The sequence below is a fragment of the Rhincodon typus genome, chromosome 40, assembly GCF_021869965.1.
Source record: "Rhincodon typus isolate 14 chromosome 40, sRhiTyp1.1, whole genome shotgun sequence".
Classification (NCBI taxonomy): Eukaryota; Metazoa; Chordata; class Chondrichthyes; order Orectolobiformes; family Rhincodontidae; genus Rhincodon; species Rhincodon typus.
The window spans coordinates 4,678,762-4,703,767 of record NC_063371.1 but is presented as its reverse complement, the minus strand read 5'-3'; the positions used below and the strand labels follow the sequence as shown (position 1 = coordinate 4,703,767).

Sequence of the window (25,006 nt, the reverse complement as noted above, 5' to 3'; positions counted from 1 at the left end):
TAAGAAGATCGAGATCCATTTAGCAAAGGATCATTTGAGTTCCTCCACATTGATCCATTGATTTCAAAAGTCTCAATCTCTTACTTTGTAATCTCGTGAGAATCCAGAATGTCATCTCATTGAAGAAACAATCCAGTTCATTAAGGAGACGCAAAGCTGAATGAGCAATGAATAAAAACACTCAGCTGCTCAAACTGACTCAGGACTTGATCTTCCTCAGTACCTCACTCATCTCCAAATCTGGCGCATGTCCCCATGTTAACTCATATCTGAAACCAAGAGAACAATGCCTCTCATTCACAATCAAAAACAGACGAAAATTACTTAATGCAACACTGTCGCTCTCCTAAGACTGAATAGTCTTTCAAAACGAATAATCTATTTCTAATAGAGTTCCTTAAGGGGTAGCTAAATAGCTTTCCGTTACTCAACCAAATCTGATCTAACGGAAAACAAAGCTCCACAACAGAGCGCCAGAAATCACAGACAACGCCACTTTCATTGAGAATGCCAGTTTAATACGGTCTTAAATAACTCTTCATTTCAAACTGATCTCAGCTTCTGTCAAGAACCAGAGAATCGCGTGTAACATTTATAATCAATGTGGCATCCTGTACAGACTAATCAACACTAACTCAGGCTGGAGTTCAACTAGTAACAGCTTCTAACAGAGTTCAAGTCCTCATCAAATCAACATCTCAAACTCAGGTAGGATCCATGTGCTCGAGCAGTAAACCTAAAACTGACTGATGTGAATATAATCGTCTGAAATTTACATTTTGATTGCAAATGGCCTACAGCATCTAAAAACGAGCCCGTTCGACATCAAATTGACTGAACACCTTATGAAATAGCACACAGAAACACAAAGTGGAACGCAAGAAGCTCAAAATTGGCAAAACGGTGGGATGCCTTCCGCATAAAACAACAGTCAGAAAGTTAGCAACTGATCACCAATTCTCCACTTATAGCTACGTGGTCTGATCTCGCATATTCATTCAACGTTACACAGTTAGTCGTGAATCACAGTCTCACAGCATTATTATGGCGGAACGGGGAGGCTATTCGCCCCCCTCATGGCTATTCAAATGAGCATCATTAGCTTGTTCCAATCTCGTGTGTTTTACTTCCGGTAACATTTTAAGACTAAAAGTACGGACATTGATTGAACGCCAACTAATTCCACACTTGCGAATACCCAGAAAATGATCTTTTACATGTGCCATGATCCAGAATCCTCAAGCTACTGCCACGCCTGCAAACTGGACAGGTAATAATTAACTGAGGCAGTTTACCACAAACCAATCCAATACTATCAAATTGACCCCAAGTTAGCTATAACGGAACCGTACAACAAGAACAAATTTTATCCATTAGCTCCTTCACTTACCTAACTCTAATGATCGAAAGTAACGTACATGGTCAACCGTGTTCACCAATTAGCTGTTGAGTTAGCTTCAACGAAACGAAGGACTGCTCGAAGCAAGTGATACTGCAGTCAAATTAGATTCTGTATCCAGGAAGCAAATTGCATTTAAATAGTGTCTTTAACACACCTAAGCACGCCATAGTGCTTCAGAAGGAACAATGAAGTCAGAAATGGATAAAAGACAACTGGGTACGTCGCTAAAAATTTAGTCAGGCGTAAGTTTGAAGAAGCGATCTAAAGAAGGAGACACATCGAGGCGATGAGGTTTAGGGATGTAATTTCAGACTAACCAATTGATGAGTCTGGCAGCAACGCTTGTCCGGAGGAAATCAGGGATACAGAAGAGATCAGAATTCGATGAAAACATCCATATTGATTAAACAAATAAGAACTCGATAAATAATAATGAATTAGCCAATATTAATCAATTAAATCGAGAACTAAACACCGATTCTGTTCCCATCGCCCACAATTTGAAATCAGGATCAAGAAGCCTGAAAAAAACACGCGATCAGACCAGTGACACAATTTTTTCTGGTCACCCAAGTCAATGGCCAGCTACCCAGTGCTGAAGTCATTATGTATAAATGCTGATTCAGGATGAGGTAAGATGGTTAAAAATCGTTCCCAACAGAGTGCCGAATTCAGCATTAGAATGAGAAAGGTTTCAGGTCTCCACGAAAACAAATTAGACCCAATGGAAACACCCACATTTCAAACTGTTCCTTTCTAATCTTGAGAATGTTTAATTCATGAACGGCCTACATGTGGGCCCATTGGGTTAGGGAATTCTGGCGTCCTGCGAACGCCAAATAATGTAATTTTCATGACAAACTCGAGTTCAATTAACGGTCAGAAAACAAAGGTATTGAATGGAGAATTTGGATTCCAGTCGGAAAGAGTGAATTAACTGTTGTTTTTCCCAACGAACTTAATTTGGTGATTAGTAATTCAATGTATTTGTGATACTCATGCTATGAATAAAGCAGATTTATTTCTGAGTGTATGACATTTTGATCAATGATTGAATCCAAAGAAACAAATTAAATTGTGGTGTCGTGGACGCTTAGAAAGGCTATCTCAGAATACACCGGGGCATTGACCAAATTGCCAATGGGCCGAGGAGTGGCAGATGGAGTTTAATTACCATAAATTTGAGATGTTGCATTTTAGTAAGGCAAGCCAGTTAATGGTAGCGTCTTGGGGAGTGTTGCCAAAGAGAGACCTAGGGTGCAAGTTCATGGTTCCTTCAACGTGGAGTCGCATGTAGACAAGGCGGTGAAAAAGGAGTTTGGCACACTGCCTTCATTGGTCAGTGCACTAAGTATCGGAGTTGGGACATCATGTTGCAGCTGTACAGGATATTGGTGAGGCTACTTTTAGGGTACTGTGTTCAATTCTGTTCTCCTTGCTATAGGAAAGATATTGTCAAACTTGAAAGGGTTCAGAAAAATTGTATAATGATATTGCTGGAATTCAACGGACTGAGCAATAGGGAGAGCTGATAAGGCTGGGACTTTTTCCCCTTGAGGATCGAAAGCTGAAGGGTGACCACATGCATGTTTATAAAATCACGTGAGGCACGGACAGGGTGAATAGCGAAGGTGTTTTTCCCAGGGTAAGGGTGTCCAAAACCATAATGCACAGGTTTACGGTGAGAGAGGAAAGATTGAAAAAGGACTTGAGGGGCAACATTTTCATGCAGGGGTGGTGCGTCTATGGAACAAGCTGCAAGAGGAGGTGGTGGAGGCGTACAATTACAACACTCAGAATGTGTATTGATGGGTACATGAATAAGAAGTATTCAGAAGGACATCGGCCAAATGCTGGCAAATGGGACTAGATCAGTTTAGGACATCTGGTCGGCACGGATTGTTCGACTGAAGGGTTTGTTTCCGTGCTGCATAACTCTATGACTCTAAATGTTACCAAATATGGAAAACTCGAGCTTAACTCATAGAAACTGACACAATGAATGAACTGACTCTGTGACTCTGTAGTAGCACTTGGGGATGAAACTGACATCATAATTATATGCTGACGTTTTTGTTCATGAAATAACCAAACACTGCGAAACTAACCAAACACCTCCAAACACACAGCCAACTTGTAAATCACTTGCATATTGACCCAACGATTGCAAGGAATGAAGAGCTCAAGGATGATTTACGTCATTGAACATGTAGAAATATCCGTGCTGCTGATATGCTTTCCTGACGAGTGTCGGCAGTTTCAGAGTGATAGATCGCTTCCAAATTAAGCAATAATGAATTCATCAGTCCATAAAGCGACAATCCCATCTAGTGAAATAGAAACTGGGCCATTACAGATAAACAGCTGGATCAGGACAGGATAAAAAGGAAAAGAGAGCCTTATAACAAATACGCAGGAAGCAAAACTACTGGGCCCTAAAGGATTCTCCGAAGTGGAGCGGAACTCAAGAAAGTAATTACGAGAGCAAAGAGAGATAATGAGAAATGCTGGCAGACCAGATTAGAGAGAATCTCAAGATATTTACAAATACATCAAGGGGAGGAGAATAACTTTAGAAAGAGTAGGGCGTATTCGGTACCTAGGGGGAAAATTGTGCGTGAAGCTAGAGGTGGAGTGATAATTCAAAATTTAATTTCTGTCTTTATCGGGAGCAGGAGGATGCAAATACAGAATTCGTGGAGACGGACTGTGCATTTCTGGAGCGGATTCATATAAAAAGTGAGGAGGTGACAGGGTGAAACAGCACAGAAACAGCACAGAAACAGACCCTTCCTTCCAACTCGTCCACTCTGACCAGATGTTCTAAACTGATCAACTCCAGTTTACTAGCATTTAGCGCATATCCTTCTAAACCCTTCTTATTAATTTACCCATCGAGATGCATTTTAAATATTGCAATGGTACCAGCCTCCACCACTTCCTCTGGCAGCTCATTCCATACATGCACCACCCTCTGCGTGAAAAAAGTTGCCCCTTAGATCCCTTTAAATTCTTTCCCTCTCACCTTAAATCTATGCTCGCTAGTTTTGGACTCATCTACCTTGGAAAAAAAGACCTTGGCTATTCACCCTATCCATGCCCCTCGTGATTTTATAAGCCTCTATAAGATCACCCCTCAGCCTCTGACTCTCCAGGGAAAATAACCCCAGCCTATTCAGCCTCTCCCTGTTGGTCGAACCCGCCAATCCCAGCAATATCCTTGTAAATCTTTTCTGAAACTTATCAACTTTCACAACATCTGTCCTAGAGCACGGACCCAGAATTGAATGCAGTGTTCTAAAAGAGGCCTCACTAATGTATCTGCAACATGATATTCCAACTTCTATGCTCCGTGCACTGACCAATGAAGGAGCGTGCCAAATGCCTCGTTCATCACCCCGTCGACATGTGACTCCAGTTACAAGGAACTATGCACCTGCACTCTAAGGTGTCTTTGTTTGGCAACACTCCCCAGGGCCGTACCAGCCCTGCCTTGTTTGCCTTACCAAAATGCAATACCTCACATTTATCTTAATAAAACTCCATCTGCTACTCCGCGGCACATTGGTCCATTTGATCAAAGTCCCATTGTACTCTGAGATAACCTTATTCACTATCCACTACGCCATCAATTTTGGCGTCATCTGCAAACTTATGAACCGTACCTGCTACATTCACATCCAAATCATTTATATAGATGACAAAAAGCAGCGGAATCAGCACTGATCCTTATATCAAATTGGCTAGCTGTCCTCGATCCTATCTGTTATAACCTTGATAATCAGTCTTACACGTGGAACATCGTCGAATGCCTTGCTGAAGTTCATATAGACAACAAACTGAAGGCTTTGGCAGATTTAAAAATGTTTGGATGAGGGTAAGGAAGTTGATGCAGTTCACATTGATTTCAGCAAGGTCTTTGACAGGTTCCCACATGGGAAACTGATAAAGAAGGTAAATGATCATGGGATCCAGGTCAACATTAACGCAATGACAAGAGACAGAAGGTGGTGTTAGAAGACTGTTTATGTGACTGGACTCCAGTGTGCAGTGGTGTACCACAAGAATCAGTGGTGGGTCCCTTATTGTGATATCTTGTGATATTCATAAATGACGTAGATGAGAATGTGGGGTTTGGGTTGGAGTGATAAGTTGGTGGAAGACACAAAGATTGAAAGTGAGGAAGAAGGTCTCAGCTTATAGCAGGATATAAATAGATTGGTCAGATGGGCAGATCAGTGACAGATGGCTTTTAACACTGATAAATGTGAGGTGATGTACCTTGAAAGAAGGAGCAAGAGAATGGAGTACTCAAAAGACAAGACACTAAGAAAGTCAGAGGAACAGAGAGTTCTTGAGGTATTAGTCCATGGGACCCTTAAGGTGCCAGGACAGATCAGTAAGGTAGTTAAGAAGAAATATGGGCCGCTCGCCATTATCAATCATGGAATAGAGTAAAAGAGCAGGGAGGTCATGTTGGAGCTGTACAGAACTTTGGTTAGGCCTCAACTGGAGTACTGTATGCAATTCTGGTAACCACACCATAAGAAAGACATGGTTGCACTGGAGAGTACACAAGGGAGATTCACCAGAATGTTTGCTGGGATGAATCTTTTCAGCTATGAGCAAAGACGGGATAACTTCGAATTGTTTCGTTTGGAGCAGAGAGGTTGGTGGAGGGTGGGGAGGGGGGCACCTGATTGAGGTGTGTAAGATTATGAGGGACATGGTCAGAACGAATAGAAAGTAGCTGTTCCCGTTATTCGAAAGTTTACAACAAGGCGTCATAATTTTAAAAGGAAAGACATGAAGTTTAGGGGGGATTTAAGGAAAAACATTTCTACCCAGAGAATGGGGCGGCTCTGCAATGCACTGCCTGGAGAGGGCAGCTGAGGCGAGAAGCCTCACACCCTTTAGAAAGTACTTCGATAATAACTGGAAGTGTCATAATATTTAAGGCTTTGGGCCTTGTATTGGAAAGTAGGATTCGTGTAGGAAGTAGTACACATTTCGCGGTACAGACTCGATGGGCTAATGGGCCGAAGGACGTCTTTGGTAAGGTTTGATTCTATGAAAAACCAAGCTTTGCGACTAAACGGACGCTGCCCTTATCCTGTGAACCTCCAAATTACGGGATTCCGCTCCAAAAATCTGTCCGAGCACGCACAACCTGATAATGAGCCAGCGTACCTAAAACCATCAAGCGATCACCTACTGACTCAATCTCTTGTCCCCATCATTGACATTTTACACATTTCTCAGTAAAACATCTGTAATATTATCCACTGCCAATCAACTAATAAGTGAATTGAGAAAAAAAATGCATTAACTAGCTAATGTAACGCTAATTCATTGGCCATAAATATATTCGGGCCCAGTAAAACGGCCAATCAACTGGACCGAACCAGACTGCGCAAACACATTCCTTCTGCGCCGCAACACTTTCGTGATTCTGTGAACACTTAAGTCGAACCTGTCTTCCTAACAACAAAGGCCGTTGCTAAAGGATCACGAAAATAAGCACTTTCGCGATACTTGATTGGGTAAGTAGGAGCTAAAGTGTAGAAGAGAGATGTTGAATGATCAGTCCTTAGATAGGGACACGCACACAGCGGTACTGTCTCGATATTGGCATGAAGGTAAAGTATCAATGACGTACAATGTGTAGTCATGATGTGAACGTAGAAATGCTTGCAGAAAGTAGGAATCTCGGAATTTTAAACAACGCTGGAATGAATGATCTAAGGCGACGCAAAATACAGCATATTGGCGAAATAAAGGCAGGCAACCAGCAGATGAAATTTTGCAGGGACAAGTGCGAAATGATGTATTTTGTGAGAAGGAACGATTGGAGATAAACAAAATAAAATCCCATCAATTGGGAAATGTCAGTGACTTTTAAGGTCAACGGACACTTCGCGACCGAACATCCACAAAATGACTCGGACCACAAACCGCATGTCAATGATATGTGAAACATTAAATATACCTGACTCGACCCGTATAAATTAGCTGAGCGTCCAAGGCTCCAAATTTCTCAGCACTCCGAAACTATTTCAGAATTTATCACTTCGGCAAGTGCCAAAATAGACCAACTGACCTATTGCACAAGTCCACATGTGAAAAAAGAACCTTGTTCTCAGAAACTGACCGAGAATCTCAGAAGCCACCAAGTGGTCACTACTTGGTGTGACCTCTCTAAAAATACATTACTCAAATCAGGCACAGTACGTTGAAATTGGTCCAGGAGACTTCGGCATATGCTGCACTTAAACTTTTCAATACTCGTCGATCTTCTGCTATAAAATATCGCTGTCCCTGTTTATCACAAATACGTTTGGGCACTGATTCTCTCCAAGAGTGATGGTGACATATTAACTCCGTTTTTTGGCAATTTACCCAAGAATGTAAAATCACGTTTCTGTACCCCCAAAGGCTTGTGTTTATAATGGTTTTCTCGGTCTCTGCTGGGAGTCGTGCGGTTTTTAAGACAGAATATTTTTGCAGCCGCGTTAGAGATCGTCCATAGATCAGGGGGCAAATATTTATGAGCTGGCTGCAAAATGAGAGCAGCTGCCTCACCCTGTAGTTTTTTTTTGTTGTTGCGCACTTAGTAAAGTTTGTACAGCCCTCCAACACATTATTCCCCGATTCATTCTTTGCATATTGCAGAGGGAACGCTGCAATGTGTTTTGAATGAACCTTATGTACTGCCCAGATGGACTTCCCCACGACTTTGAGCAAGTTCGAATGTCCAAAGCTGTCGCAGGATATTCATATGGCAATGGAACAGTAAATAACATGCAAACACAGAAATCAGCGCAGCTACCAGGTGCTTCTTGTCTCTTCATCAGAAAAGCAAAACACACACAAGTGTTGTCAGGCTGAGCAGGGACTGAAAATGTTTGTTTTTAACACGTTAGGGTGACCAAAAGTCATCTTCAATACTCATCGATCACCTACAAGAAAACACCACTAATTTTGTTTATCACAAATGTGTCTGAGCATCCTAATTCTCTCCAAGGGTCTTGCTGAGTGATGTTGATATAGTTACTCATGTTTTCTCAATTTGTACCAAGAAGGTGTAATCACAGTTCTTTATTGTTTCGTGCAACATTAACAAGGACATGGCATGCCATGGGCAGAGACAGCAATCTGCTGAGGAAATAATGGATTTGCTAATCATGATCATGGTGATTCAGAAGAAAGTTTCTGCAGTAAAGCTGAAGCATGTGACGAAGAGTGACATCAATAGGTCAAGTTTATCTTGACCTATTGGTGTCACTCTTCGTCACATGTGCTGGGCAGGGGAATTGGGATTTCCATTGGCTGGAATCATGCCTGGCATAAAGGAAGAATGTTATGGTGTACGAACCTCTGTCATCTCAGCCTCAACATATCGTGACGGGATTTTCCAAAGAAAGTTTCTCCAGGCCAGTTTTCTTTAGGTGCTTCATCAATGACCTTCCCTCCATTCATATGCTCACTGGTGTTGACACTGTGCTCAGCTGCATTTGAAAATTGCTGAGATAATGAAATAAGATACTGAGATCTGAAAGACATTCAAGGTGCACCACGCAAGTGCCAGACAATGACCTTTTAGAAGAAATCAAAGTTTCACCATTAGCCTTTAAAATCCTCACTGAATCCCACAGTTAACGTCCTGCTTCTAAAACTAACTAAACAGACCACATTTTTCAACCTCCTACGGGTTTGTGGGCTTCGCTGGAGATCAGCGTTAATTGTACATCTGTAATTGCCAAAGGTAATTTAAGAGTCACCAATATCGCTATGGGTCTGAAGTCACGTCGACCAGTTCAACAAAGGATGGCAGATTTCCTTTCCTAAACTACATTAGTGGAGCAGATGGGCTTTTGCAACAGCAGACGTTAGGCACATTAGGCAAACTTTTCCAACGCAAAATCCAGATTTTTATTGCACTACACCACCAGCTGAAGTATAGTTCAAACTCACGTCCCCAGAACTTTTGTTTGGAATTCTAAATTATCAGTCCAGAGACATCATCTCTATTGCACCAATACTCCGTATTTTGTGTTCAGTAATTCACTATCACTCAATTCAATCCGCCCCTTACCGATAGGAATGAGTTAAGGATGTGGTGGCAGAATCATTAATTCTGTACGTTTGGAGCTCTGACAAGTCTTAAAGAATTGGATTCTATCCAAAATGAAGTCAGCCGTTTGATTTGCACCCTAACCACAATCTCAAATGTGCAGTCCCTCTAAAACTTTGCTACAGTTTGTATCATAAAAGGATGCAATGCACCAACTCACTCGTGATTCTGTGAAACAGAACCTTGTAAACAGGCTCAAAGATAGCAGACACACGAGAAAACCACCAACTCCCAAGATTCTCCTCCAAACATGCCTGCACTTGCTGGCCTGGAAATACATGCTAACCTGGAAATATATTGCTTTTTTTTGTCATTGCAGGGTCAAGATATAAGATATCTCTCCTAAATAGCACTAGGAGAATACCTTCACTACATGAAATTCAGCAGTTTAAAATTATGGCTTCCTGTCACTTTCTCAAGACAATGAAGCATGGGCAATAAATAATGACCTTGCCAGTGACACCTTCAGTTAGTGAAAGAAAAGCAGAATGAAGGTCAAGTGGGCAGTAATGTGGCCCGCATTCATTGAGAATAAGTGTGACGATTAAATCCAGTGGTAATGTTCAAAGCAGTGTTGTTTCCAACAGACAACTCGACAAAAATAATGGAGACTTGCAAACTGTGTAAACGTGGTTGATGACAAATGATCCTCCCTGAGGATCTTAAAATAGATTTAGCAATCAAAGGGGGATATTACATGTATAAAACAGCATTGACATTTGTTCCTTGGTGAATCTCAGAGCTAAAAGAATGTTCTTTAGTTAGTGGAAAGATCTTCAGGATATTTATGTGGAAGTTTCGGTATTTTCAAGATTGACTGACTTCTGGCAGTTGGAAGGCAGAGACTGCAAGTATCTTACAGCTCCACCTTCTGAGCGAGTGTTTAGCTGCTGCAAAGACACGTTGTTGACAACACGCACGTCTCTTACACATTGAATTGTGATGCTGTTTGATAGCTGCAAAGGGGTGTGAGCTGATCAGATTGCAACAAAACCGGATACACCTGCAGAAACCAGTGAAACCAAGAGTTTGCACAAACTACTGATGAACATATAGAGGCGCTTTTAAATTGAATCGCAGAGAGCCCACCACTGCTACCGTTTCAGGATCTTTTTCGTTGTGATCGAATTGGAGCAAGTTAACCATTAAATCACACTCCCCATCAACCTGGCTTTTACTTACACATGAGGGCATTGACGTTACATCAGCCGACCTAACATGGGCGGCTCAGTGGCTCGCACTGCTGCATCAAAGCGCCAGGGACCAGGGTTACATTTCACCGTGTGTGTGGAATTTGCACATTCTTCCCGTGTCTGGGTGTGTTTCCTCCAGTGGGCTCTGGTTTCCTTCCACAACCCAAAAATTTTCAGGATGTTGCATTATCGATGAGAAATTCAGCTTTAAAGGAATAGGGTAGGGGGTCGGTCTGGTTGGGATGCTCTTCAGAGTCGATGTGGACGCGATGGGCCGAAATGTAGGCATTCTATGAACACAGATGCGGAAAACAGCATGTTCCACTTTATATACAGGGAAAATTGTTGTTGCTTGTTTACCCGACTTGACTGAATGATTTACACTCAGAATCATTCGTTCTGACCTGCTGTCATTTTCCGTTCGCCATTTAGGAATTTCAATAAAGATTTGCGGAATTATGCCCTTAGATTCATTGCTCGCGCTAAGGAACAAACATTTGCAGACACTATCTGTATGTTACTGCCCACTAATACTGACATCACTCCGTCTTGCGCCGCAGTGGGCGTGTCCCTCGAAGGCCGGGACATCGGCTTCAATTCCCACTTGCCCCATACATGTGTTAAAGCACTCCTGAAGAGGTTGACAACATATCTAAGGACCCGCACAGGGCCAGGTGCTTCCTGTTAGTTCAACAGAAAAACAGAAGAGATTAGGGTTATGGAACGCTGCGGGCTGCTTTCAAGGCATTTGAGTTTCTGTTGCTTCCAAGCGATCCTTTCTTTTTTAAAAAATAAATGTGTTTCTGTATGTTTAATGGGAGCACATTCCTTGTCTCAACGTTCAGTTTATCAATGGTGAAAATTCAGACTCCCAATATCGTAACTGATTCTTTCTTTCCCGGAGTTTCACAGAGTGTTCGTATTTCATCAAGTATTTGGCAAGTTGTCATTTAAAGCTGCATAGCGTGTTGTGTATTTCTGCAGCATTTCTGTGTGATACGGATCGGGCACTCTCCTGCTTTCCTATGGACAAAGAAAGCAAAACCGGCCAATTAAGATAGTCAGCCTCATGTCGCTGGTAAGGTAATGTTGGCAGCCGAGGTGGCTGCCCTCAACATCAAACAGCGTTTGACCAAATCTGCCGCCAGGGAAAATACTTTCCAGAACTCAACATGCAATCTTTACAAGGGGTAGGTCGGGAGGGATTGGACTCCAGCTAACGGGGGAGACAGTTTTGCTTTTGGCCCCTGTGTTGATTCCTACTTTTACGCGAGAAATACGCCATACTTCCGTCCTTTCATGGGTTTCTCAGCCCGATTGCAGCTATGCTTGTGATACCATGATCTAATTTATCTTCCACTCCTGTTCCATTCCTTTATTTCGAAAAGACACGTCCCTCGTGTCAACTCTGGCCAACCTTTCATTCTCACCAACCTCCCTCCCGAGAGCTTTCTATGGCACGATTCTTTGAAATCAGAGGTGATGCAGTAACTGTGGAACTTCATTGTGACATCCCCGCCTCTGACAAGGTGCTACACAGAAGCTTAGTTAAAAAAAGTAACACACATGCGATCCAAGGCAAGTTGGCAAACTAGATCTAAAATTGGTTTGCAAATAGGAGCCAAAGTCTCCTGGTGTAGTGTTGTTTGTGTGATTGAGAGACTGTAACCAGTGGTGTACCGCAGGTATCCGTTCTGGGACCTTTGCTGTTTGCCATGTACATTAAAGGTCTGGAAGTGAATGTAGAAGGTAAGTTTTCAGATGACACAAAAATTGGTGTTTTGATGATAATGGCAAGGATTGTGTCAGGCTACAGCCTGATGTTAATAAGCTAGTAAATTGGGCAGAGCAATGGCAGATGAAATTTAATCCTGATGAGTACGAGATGATCCATTTTGGAATGTCTAATAAGGGAAGGATATACACAATGAATGGTAAACCCCTGGGGAGTACTGAGGAATAAAGGGACCTTAGTGTACAAGTTCATCGATTCCTGAAGGTTTCAGCATATGTAGATAGGGTGGTAAAAAATGAATACGGGATACTTGCCTTAATTACCTGGGCATAGAATATAGGAGCAAGGAAGTCTTGTTACAATTCTACAAAACATTGGTTAGGCCACAGATAGAATACTGTCTGCAGTTCTGGTCGTCCCCCTATCGGAAGGACATGAACGTAACTGGAGACAATGCAGAGGAAAAGAGCTAGGGTGTTGCATGTGCTGAAAAGTCTTAGTTATTAGGAGAGATTGAATAGGTTTTTGAGAGGCATAAATAGGTCAAATCGCAAACCCTGTGTTTCATACATTACCATGATCATCAGCGAAGGCCACACTATCAACTTCCTTGGGTCACCATTACAAATTATACTGAACGAGCCAAATAAGTACTGTAGCTACTTCAGACGTTGAACATTCTACGGTGAATGACAATATTTTCACCTTACACACTCTCACGCCATTAAGAAATCACCATAAAATTCTAAGATGAAGCAGAAGTAGGCCACTTGGCTGATCGATTCTGCTTCGCCATTCAATGAAATCATGGCTGATCTGACAATCTATATTTCACATTCTTGCTTATCCCCATAACCCATGATTCCCTTACTGATTAAAAGTCTACTGCAAACTTCAATACACTTATTGGCCCAAACTCGACATTCCACTGCTATAAAGATTCCACAGATTCATTAACCACCGAGAAACGAAATTCCTCCTCATCTTTGTTGTAAATGCGCAACCCTTATTCTGAGATTATGCGCTCTGAACTCTCTTACAAGGGTAAACATCCTTTCCGCCTCTATCTTGTCAAGCCCCCAAAGAATTCTGTCGGTTTAAATAGGTGTTCTCTCATTTTTCTAAACTCCAGTGAGTACGAGCCCATCCCATTCAACTTCTCCACGGAAAATAAATCCCTCCATACCCGAAATCATCATGGTGAACGTTTTCTGGACTGTCTCTCATACTACGATATTTTTCCTTTGACAAGGGGACCAAAACTGTTGGCAGTATTCCAACAGTGGTTTGACCGATGCTTTGTAGAAATGTAACAATATTTATATATAGGTAAACTCCATTCCCTTTGAATTTGAAGCCAACAGTCAATTTGCCTTCCATATTACCCACTGAACTCGAATGCCAGTTTTATAATTCATGCACAAGAACCCTAAAAACATCCTCCCGTGCTGCAGCTTTCTGCATCTTTTCTCCATTTAAATAATATTCCGCTATTTTATTATATTTGCAAAAGTGCATTACTTCACATTTTCCACTATTATATTCCATATGCCAACTTTTGCTTACTCACTTAAATCTGGCTGTATTTTTCCATATACTCTTTGTTACCGTTACTACTAGGCTTCCAACTGTTTTTGTGTAATTTGCAAACTTTATGAGAGTACATTCACTTCCCCCATCCAAGTCAGCAATGTATAACGTAGGAATTTGTGGCCCCTGCACTCATCACGGCGGAACTCCACAATTCTGAAACTCTCTGACTCCTATTAGTCAACCAATCCTATTTCCGTGCTAATATGTTGCATCCAAGACCAACAGTTCTAATCTATTCAGTCAGTGGATGTGCGGTACCCTACTGAAAACCTTTTGGACATCTAAATATGTTACATTCACTGTTTGGTGTCTCCTCAAAGTACTGGAATACATTTCTCAGTCATGATTTCATGACGCCATACTGACTCTGCTTGATTTTCCTTTGTATTGCTAAATGCTCTGCCATTACATGCATTATCGATTTTTTTTCTCCGCCCTGTCTTGAATAAAGAAATTTCATTTGAATCCAATCATCCAATCATCTTGGGCTTTCGTGAATCTAAGGACTCTTGGAAGATTATTCTCAGGATATCACCTGTAGTAATTTCTTAGTAAATGCTAGGATGCAACACATCAGGTCCAGAGGATTTAACAGCCTCGTTTGTTTCGCTCAGACGTTTTCTTCAGTGACAGTTCTTCTGATAATCAACTTACACTCCGCAGTCCCCCACCCCGCTTGGGCCCCTTGATTACATAATGTGTTTTGGCGTATTGATCCTCCAAGACTGCAAAGTCTGACTTATCCATGTGTTTCCACAACTATCACGGTTCCTAGAAATATCTGAGGAGCTCAAATTGCTGATTTATTTCCCTTTCCTTTTCCTGAATCGAAAAGATCAATGGATTTGTATTCCACTGTCTATTTTGCCGAAATAGGGTATTTCTGTCAAAGTGGTCTTCATTCACTCTATGGCAGAACGTTCCATTTGTCCTGTTGTTGACTGTTTACTGGTAGGGAAAAGGTATCACATATGATATTGACGCTGCAAACTCAAGTGCCATTGTCAATGGCTCAGTTCTCCGATCCACTGAAGTTCAGAGTTAGAAACACTCAGGGACACCATTCAAATTACTAAACAGAAGTATCATTGCTCAGTGAGATGTCGACAATTGCAGTTGCCGTTAAAACCACACGATGGCAGCGCCGGTTCCATTGCGGTCACAAATATAAATTTGCACTTTTATCCGTCTAAACAAAATGGAATTCTATCCACTGATCAGTAATCGCGATATTTGTGCAGAACGGAGAGAACGCCCAGATTAGCGTATTAGATATAATTGCCGTAGAATGTTGTATTTGAAATCGACAACCACTCCCAAGTACGAACTGACCTGTGTAAATTTGGTCACGCTCTTAGCGGCCTGGACCTGACTTGGAAATAAATTAACCCGGAGTGATTATGAATCTCCCATTCCGCTTACTGCGTCGGGGAGACATTTTCAAAAGTCAAACCACTCGTTCGTGTCCAACGCTTGTTTGAGGCAGGAAGTACGGTTCAAACTATAGAACTCTCGGTGCTGTACCATCCAATCCTGTCCATTCTGTTTCTGTTCTCCCCGTTCATTGCTACACAGAAAGTAAGCGAGTTCACTTTCATTAATTGTAATAGAAACGATAACATCAAGATGAAGTACGTTGTTTTGAGTTATGCCGCAGCTAGTGTATTGTGTACAGTTCTGGAATCCACAGTGTCGAAGGGATGCGATTACACTGGAGAGTGTGCAGAGGAGATTGAAAAGGTGGTCGCCTCGTTTAGAGAGTTTTAATTCTGAAGAGAGATTCCTTGGACTGAAACAGACTGAGAGGGCCGGTGACTGGGATGAAAAAATTATGAGGGCATAAACAGAGTAGACAGGAAGGACCTTCTCCCCTTGCCGGAGGGATCATAATCAGGGGGCGTTGATTTAAGGCAAGGAGCAGGATGTTGAGAGGGGATATGAGTACTTTGCTCTGTCACGCGAGGAGTGGTGGAAATCTGGAACCCACTGCCTGTAAAAGTGGTAGAGGCAGAAACTCTCACAACACTGAAGAAGTGTTTGGAGTTACACTTGTGGTGACAAGGCATGCAAAGATATGGTCCAGTGCTGGAAATGAGATTAGAATAGTTGGGTGATGGTTGACGAGTGGCCCAAACTCGATGGGCTGAAGGGCCGTTTTCAGTGCTGTGGTGCTGTATAAATTCATCTTCCAACAGTGCAGACGTAATTGGGGATGTGACAGAGTTGAGATAATTCCCGAGACATTGCGAAGTTATTGGGGAAAGAGAGTCCACGGGAATGAAGCATAGAGTTTTCACCAAAAAAAGGGCAGCTGCCATTGCATATGGCGTTGAATTGAACTGATTTTGTGTGAGAGAGTTTAAAACATCTCGTAAATTTGAATATCTGTGACCATCAACAGACAGAAGAAACAAAAATACCACAAGAGACAAGTCCATGAAAGTAGTCTGTGAGCAATAAAAAAGCCGAATATCAGGGTAAAGAACAACTGACTGAAAGAAAATAACCAATTATGTTTGATGACTCAGACGTGGAAGTTGCACTTGGGTTTCTGCTAAAGTGGATATAACCGACATTCACCCGAAACCTGGCCGCAAGGCCGAGAAGGTGACGGGACAGTTTGAGGGAACAATGGAAAAAAGGGTGTGAATTCCTTGTTTTGTAAATACGGGCATTTGACACAAATACATGTAAAACGCAATGAACATTTCAAATCAAGGACTCTAACTCAGCTGGAACTTTGTGTATGATTTTGTGAACTGCATTGTCAGATGGTGTCAAATCCATGGAGAAGGTACATAGGAGGCTGGGGCGGCACGTTGGCTCAGGGGGTGGCACTGTGGCTCAGTGGTTAGTACTGCAGCCTCACAGTGCTAAGGACCTGGGTGAAATTCCAGCCTTGGTCGACTGTGTGAAGTTTGCACGTTCTCCCCGTGTCTGCGTGGGTTTCCTCCGGGTGCTCAAGTTTCCTCCCATAGTCAAGTTAGGTGGATTGACCATGCTAAATTGCCCATAGTGCTCAGGGATGTACAGGCTGTGTGGATTAGCTCTGGGAAATGAGGGGTCACAGGGATAGGGTAAGGGCCGGGTTTAAGCGTGATGTTCCTCGGAGGGTCGGTGGTGACTCGATGGAGTGAGTGGCCTGATTCTACACTGTAGGGATTCTATCAACAGAAAGGTTTTTTGGGTGAGAATTTTCAGTTTTGCGGAGGGATGGGGCGGTCTTTTATTGTTCTATTTGGAGAAGAATGATAGAATCAAATTCTTAGGCATTCTTCCAAAGCAATTGGAGAGTGATGGAGTAAAGCTGAGTACATGAGAATAATGTACACGGGGCTGAGCAGCTTCTTTTCAAGCGTGTGAGTCATGGTCTGGATTCCGGAGTGGTGACTGATTTCCACCCAGATTGTTCACCTCACTGGACGCTCATTGGTGTTTCGAACGGCGCCTCATTGCATCGACTCATGCCTACATTACAACCCATTGGTGCGATTCAACAATTCGTGGTTCACATACGTCAAACTTTATTGGTTACTTGGAAGGGAGCAGTGGTTTCTGTGAAAGCTTGTCAAAGAATTAGCTTCCACAACAACCGGACTGTCAGGAGTGTCAGAAAGAACTGCTCAGTATCTGCATTCGTTTATTGTTCAATTTTAATCTCTGGGAGCGGCCGCCCAAAAGATGTTGCTGTCTTTTTTGGCCCTGATTCTCCTGCAGCTTTTGAACTATAAGTTTTGGAAAGCTTGCTACATTATCTGCTTGGTCACTGCCGAAATACGTGCATCACTGACATAATTATCTGTCTTTCCCAGAGAACATATTGAGCTGACGTGCAAAATAAATGACGCTTTCATACATTTGAATTCTGTTTTGCCAATTTTAACAAGATAGCGGCTGTTCGTTATCTATCGTGGCTGTGTGTATTTCTAAAGAGTGCGCACTGGAGTTGCACATCCACTCGAACTTTTCAAACCGAGTCTGTTAAAACGGCATTGGTCGCTCAGGGGCTACGACGTGCAGGCTTCACCCCCCCCCATTGGGATGTTGTTCCAGTGAATTGGTCACTGAAGCTTTGATATAATTTGTCACGTTTGTGTGTGGAACATATTGATAGATCGATTTGAAATAGAAATTGCTGGTGAACTCAGCAGGTCTCGCAGCATCTGTGGGGGGAAAGCAGAGGTAACATTTCGAGTCCAGTGACACGGTATCAGTTCTGATAAATACACAACGGACTCAAAGCGTTCATTCTGTTTTCGCCCCACGGATGCTGCCAGACTTGTCGAATTCAACAGCAATTTCTGTTTATTCGTTTCAGATCTCCGGAATCCGCTGTTCTTTGTTTCATTTAACTGGTTGGTTGCTCCACATATAAATTCAATCAACTGCAAATTGGGAAGGATCTCACTAGTATAGAAACTAATGTAGTAACATTGCGCTTCGCACGACCTCATAGCTGTCTGCCAATTGAGATTTCTCGAGATTATGCTGTAATTTGGAAACATGAAAAATGTAAATAGTCTATGTTCTGACCCACTTCCATCGATAAAAGAGCCCTTCACTTCAAGTTGGTTCGATTTCATTAAAGGGAACAGAATCCGAATTACAGTCTGCTGTTCTTCTGATAGAGCAGCAGAGGACAGCGTCAAGAAAACTGACTCGCTACTTGTGTTCAATTCGGTTTTCAATCTATATTTGAGGAACTCTGAATGGGGAATACAAAATAGTTTAGACGGAAGGTATTCACAACTGCGCGACTACCATCAGAACGCTGTCACTCACATAAAAAACAAAGATCTATGGATCTGAAAATTAAAACAGAGAACTGGGGAAACTCAGCAGGTCGGGCAGTACTTCGAGACAGAGAAACAGCTAATTTCTTTCCAAGTCTTCTTCGGAACACCATTGTTCTGAACACAGAGCAGATTGAGCTTGAAATCTTAAATATGTTTCTCTCTCCACAGGTGTTGCCAGCCGCGCTAATTTTCTCCAGCACTCCATTTTATTTCAGAATGCTTTCATTGTCATCCATGGCACAGATGGTGTTGAGTTTGTTGATGTTGCTCGATTACACTCAACCAGGAAAGTTGGTAGTCGTGCACCGCTCTTTTAACTCGTGCCTTGTTAATTTTCGACAAGATTTATGGAATTTGGAGTTGTATTTGCCGCAGAAATGTTGCCTCTGACCTGCTCTTGATAACACAGTGCTGATCTGGCTACTCCAGTTCATATTCTGGTCTCTGGTAACCCGCAGGACTAGTAACTTCCATGCCTTTCTATAGTATGTGCCTCATGTTAAGTTTTTCTCAACCTCTTTTAGATTTTGCACATATTGACATAATGATGTGATGTTCAATTAGTATGGAACCTTGCTCTTCATTATCCTTCTTCCTGTTCGTCCTATGCCTCCATTGGGTGACAAATTATTTCCAAAGTTTTTTTTTTATCAATTTGCAGACAGGGGAAGCTTCCGTCACTTCTTTTATGTTTTTAGCAAATTATATCTCTGGAACATAACCGATTTGAGCACGAGAATCCCGTTCTCATGGTTTACTTCTATTCAGTGTAATGCACAGGCAGGAATAACACTCCTGGCTCAGAGATTCCGGGTGAGTTCAGGTGGCACTCTGTGTAGCTTTGACTCGCGTTCTACTGTCAGTGAGTTCATGTTCACTTCTGCTTCGGTTCCGTCGATTCCTACAGTCACCGCACTCTGCTTTCAGCAGACTGGCTTTGTATCATCACCGCACGATTACTGTTCCTATTTTTTTTTGTCTGTAGGGGAGCCGCAGTGAACAAAATAATCTGCCGCGGCTTTTCTGTTCAGGTTTGATTTACGTCTAAGTTTCGCTTCTGAGCAATTAGAATGCAGGGAATGGGATGTTGTGCGTAAGTATTTGCTGACAGCAGCAGACATGGACAATAATTATCTGATTAATGTCGATAACATTTAACAACTGAGGAAATGCTTTCAGGATGAATTTTCCAAATTGCAGAAACAATTACAATATTCAACCCTTACCGAAACAATAATTAACACATTTGTTAAGTATCCTCGCTTTCTGTCAACCCATTTTGTTTAGGAAGCGATGAAAGCGATGGGATTCAGGGAATGAAACGGAGCTCGTGGCTTTCTTTATCCCCGTGACTTCACTCACGATCTTGTTTTCAACTTATCGCGCAGTGGCCAAAATTGCTTTATAGGAAAATTCATATTTAATTCATATGACAGTTCTCATAAACTGAAACTTGAAACATTTCTTAAAAATTTGCCAGTCAATAATATAATATACGGTTCGTGTTAATGCCTTTGAAATGATCCATTTTTTAAACAATGGCAAAATTCAAAATAGCCCATTTTAGTCATTGTCGGTAAAATGCTCCGTTGATTGTACTTCACATTTCGATCGGCAGTTCATTGGCATTGACAGAATTTTCATAGGCTGCTGTCAAATTTATATTATTAAAACCGATATAATGAGCATAGCGTTTTGTTACACTTTGTTTCTTAAGTCCCTCGTAGGGGCGAAGCAAAATGGAGTCTTTTCTTTATCTTGCGATATACAACAGGCTAGTTGAAGTCGAGGGTGACCAATGCGAGCAATAGGGCGTCAGGACTATTACACTAAATAACTGCACCGGCTGGAGTCATTCCGCATTGAGAATTCTGTCCCTGCCATATCTTTACAGAAATGCTGTGTGATACAAAGCAACCAATTTAATTAATATAAACAGCACCCTTCAAATTAGCAATGAATATTTTGGAAGAATATATTCTGTAGGCAAGGAGAAATCTTGCTTCAATGATCGTAATCATTTAGAGTTCTTACGAACTTTGCCGTCTAAAATCCTGCATTAACACATATAGACGATTTATGCTGAACTCAAATCGTTAACTTTGTTTCTCTCTGCACGCATGCTGCCAGACTGTTGGGTTTCTCCAGCATTCTGTGCGTTTGTTTCAGCTTTCCAGCATCAGCAGTGCTTTGCATCTGCTTTCTCCAAAATCCTGCCACTGATCTCACGTGGATTTGCTGCATGAGCGGCTTTGTTTAGCTCATGATAATCTTCAAAAAGTCTGACTTTTTGCACTGAACACAACGGTTTATTTCATGTTTACTTGCATAATATTTTGAGAGCATTACTTTTAAATATGTTTTCAATCTCTGCACAAAACCCGTATGATGCCATTTAAACATCCGGGCACATGTACAACGATACACGAAGTAATCACTTCAAAAAAATGCAATTCAAGCGGTATGAAACTATAACACTGGATATATGGAAGAAAATGGTAACCAGATACGGGTTGTAGATGAATGGGAAAACACTAAAGGAGGAGAAAGCAAAACGGCCGAACATTTTTTCCCCTGGAGCTAAAAAGAGAATGTCTCGGGGAACAGGCTAACGTGCGATTCTCAGCTGTTCGCTTTTGCTGTTCATGTTTAGTAACCCTTTGAGAAAAAGCTGTGAAGTTGAGCGATGACATTAACACGTAAGTGGATAGATCAGGACGGTGAAGGCAGGTTGCATGAGAATATACAGCAGGAACGTAATGATCCACCCTGAGCGAGTCGCCGTGAACCCATTCGCCAGACAGTTGGCCTTGATTTGTTTGCCGAAATTAGAAATTGAATGAAAGCCCAGTTGCACTTTTTGTAGAAAATTGAGGGTTGCACATAGAGAGACTGGAGCGAACTGAAAAGCGTCGACGTTTATCACATAAACGGCGAATCTTTAATGAAAAGTACATTTCCATCCCTTCATGAAACTGTCATAGAAATGCAAGAATTTCCGAATGAACGTCACTGAGAGTGTCACCACCAATATTCAGCACTGTAGTGGGGTTAAACTTCCATGTGATCGGGATGCTATGGAGACGGTAGCGAAGGACGAAACCTCATCGTAAGTTGTTAGAACAGTTAATAAGTCATATCTGAGGTTGTAGGAACTGCAGATGCTGGAGAATTTGAGATAACAAGGTGTAGAGCTGGATGAACACAGTTTTGGCCTGTTGTGTTCATCCAGCTCACACCTTGTTATCTCTAATAAGTCATACCTGCCCTGTAGTTTAGTGTGTTTGTTGCTTGCTATTTAATATCAGTCGATGTTGATTTTAAATTGTGTTGTAATGTAATTAACATTTACAACTCGAAGGCTCGAAATGTTGTTGCCTTGCGTTTGTCGCTGGGAAATGTTTACAACTTTTGCAAAATGATCGGTGCGTCCGTGGATCTTAACAGAGCAGATTGGTAGAGGTTTTTAAAAGGAAGCTGTAAAATGCCTCGCCTGCTCAATTAGTCTTCAAACTAGCACCATGAACGGCCCTACCAGATCAATGTGTAGCTGGGTGTGAGTGTGGATGTGTGAAAATAATCAGGTCACATGTTTGCAAGTTGCCAATATAGTTCGCGCAAAAATTGCGTGTCCGTTTTACTTGATGATTGTGTAAGCGAGGTAGTCATGAATCTAGACATGATTTCTTCCGTAGAGTGACGGGAAATCTTCCCTCACAGTTTGCTGTAGCTTAATCTTTCGGACAGTTTCGTGTATTCTTTGGGTCCGTTGAACGCTAATTCCCTCTTCTTATTCCAGACAGACCCGGGAACAGTCAGGCTCCCCGATCAGGTAATTTTCTTCTATTTTCAGTTTATCTGTTTCTGTTCCAGTCCAACCCATTAAAGATGAAGGCTGCCTGACAATTTCAGTGCCGTTTTGATCACGGATATACCCACTGATCGATTATCAGTCTGAAAGTGGACACTGTCCCCGTACTGCTGTTTCTCTTCCAGCCGGCAGACTGCTGCTGCCCTCAGGCAGACAATGAATGAAGGATCCTCAGCAGGACCTTGTGAAGGATCAGCTCCATTCGCGCTGCCACCTCTCATTTTCCAACTCACTAGTCCTCACTGACTTCCGGATTACAGGATCATCAAGCGGCCGTTTTATTGGCTGCGATGGACAGTCAGGCGGTTTCTGGCGCTGTCTAGGCCAATCAGCTCTGGGAGCTGAGGGATCTTCGAAGTCTTTCAGCAGCTCGGAGCAACTGCGTTCGTGGGAACTTTCCACTGATCCTCTGTCCGTGCTCATTCACACCGTTTATGAATCTGTCTCTCTCGTTATCAAGTTTCATATTTATTCCGGGTATTATTAGAGATTTAGGAACGAACCAGTGTCCCCAGTGATTTCTCCCTTCCCTGAGAATAAAGGAGAAAATAAAATGGGAGACTGCGGATTTAATCTCCTGGTCCTCTTAATCTGTTAATGTTTTACAGAGAACGTGAGACTGGTGAACGGGGACAGTCGGTGTGCAGGGAGATTGGAGATTCGCCACCAGCGAAGATGGGGGACTGTGAATGGTTATAACTGGGACCTGAAGGACGCCGCTGTTGTGTGTCGGGAGTTGGGCTGCGGGACGGCGCTCTCATCACCACGCTGCTCTCACTTTGGAGAAGGTTCGGGTTCCGCTGTAACCAGTAATGTTCGGTGCAGGGGGACCGAGTCCGCTCTGCAGCAATGCGATTCAGATTCGTGGGCTCACAGAACTTGGTGGTCGCATTCTAATGATGCTGGAGTCATCTGCTCAGGTACAAATCTTCCTGCTTCTTCTCACGTAAGGCCGTGTCAATGATCTTCCAGAATAGGACCAAAAAAAGCAGGGGCCGCGTAATCCCCGTGAACCATGAAGTGTGATGATAATAATGGCAGAGCTCTTCAATGACTATTGTGTTGTTATGAAGACAACTCGTTTTCGTTGATACCATGACTGCGATTTTGAATAAACACACTGTATTAGTAGCACTCAAGAGTCGGTACTGTTCAAACTTACAATGCAGACAGGACAACTTTCTATGCTGACAAAATGTGGAGCTGGAGAAGCACAACAGTCAACGAGACAGTCCTGATGAAGGGTCCAAACCCGAAACGTCGACTTTCCTGTTCCTCTGATGCTGTCTGCCCTGCTGTGCTCCTCCAGCTCCACATTTTATCGACTCTGACTTCCAGCATCTGCAGTCCTTACGACCTCTAGGACAACCTTCTCTTGTGATTTGCCCTGAAAATGCAAGGAATGAGCTAAACTGCTGGAAATCCCACAAAGCCACGAGTAACCACAGGGTGGATTCCGGGAGGAGGCGATTTTGGGAGAGGCAGTGTGACTGGTGGAGGGTGGCCTGCGAAAGTCAAACGGTTCACTTGTCCACAGTAACTAAAAGTACAAGCTCCATAATCCCACTATTTTATTGTAAATCTCTCCTGAGCTCATGGTTCGGGGTGAGACGATTGTTCGACAGAATTGAGTGACTCAGAGTGGCCCGAGAGGGTCTCAGCCGCAGGCCAGGCAGCACGGAGCCAACGGCACAGTAACATCCAATCTCAGCCTGAATACGCCGTTATTTTCTCTCATATATTGACACATAATAAATAACAACAGGGACAATATTTCAGACATGGAGAGCGTCAAAACTTTACTAAAATGAATCATGGAACAGCTCGAGAAGGAGTGAAATTAACTCTTTTGGTCGGATGGATTGCTTGCCACACAGAACAACACCTATGGCATTGGTTAAATCCCCACGCCGGCAGAGGTTACCATGAAGGACCTTTCTCCTCAACTTCCTCCCTTGTTCAGGCAGGGTGACCCTCACATGAAACCAGCATGTGTCTCCCCTCTTTGTCATGAAGGCAATCCTATTTGTCTGGTACTTGATTGAGTGATACCTGGTTCAGTTATGAGGCGAAATTACAACCATATGGCCTGATTTCTCGAGACCTAAGAAGGTGAAGAGGATCTGATCGGCATGCTTGCCTTTATTTGTCGGGGAATTGAGTACAAGAGTCAGAAGGTTACGTTGCAAGTTTATAAGACTTTAGTTCGGCCACACATGGAGTGTTGCGTTCAATTCTCGTCGCCACATTATAGGAAGGATGCGAAGGCTTTAGAGAGTGTG

The 25,006-nt window shown here is 42.6% G+C and overlaps 1 protein-coding gene across 1 annotated transcript in view; it reads left to right on the top strand.

Annotated features, from left to right (window-relative positions):
• The window catches only part of LOC109919668 (deleted in malignant brain tumors 1 protein-like), a 56,738-nt gene that overhangs the window by 7,331 nt on the left and 24,401 nt on the right, over nucleotides 1–25,006 (top strand). Inside the window, exon 2 of the mRNA XM_048618503.1 lies at nucleotides 23,333–23,644. Within this exon, the coding sequence (XP_048474460.1) occupies nucleotides 23,333–23,644 (312 nt within the window). The remainder of the gene's footprint in view (nucleotides 1–23,332; nucleotides 23,645–25,006) is intronic.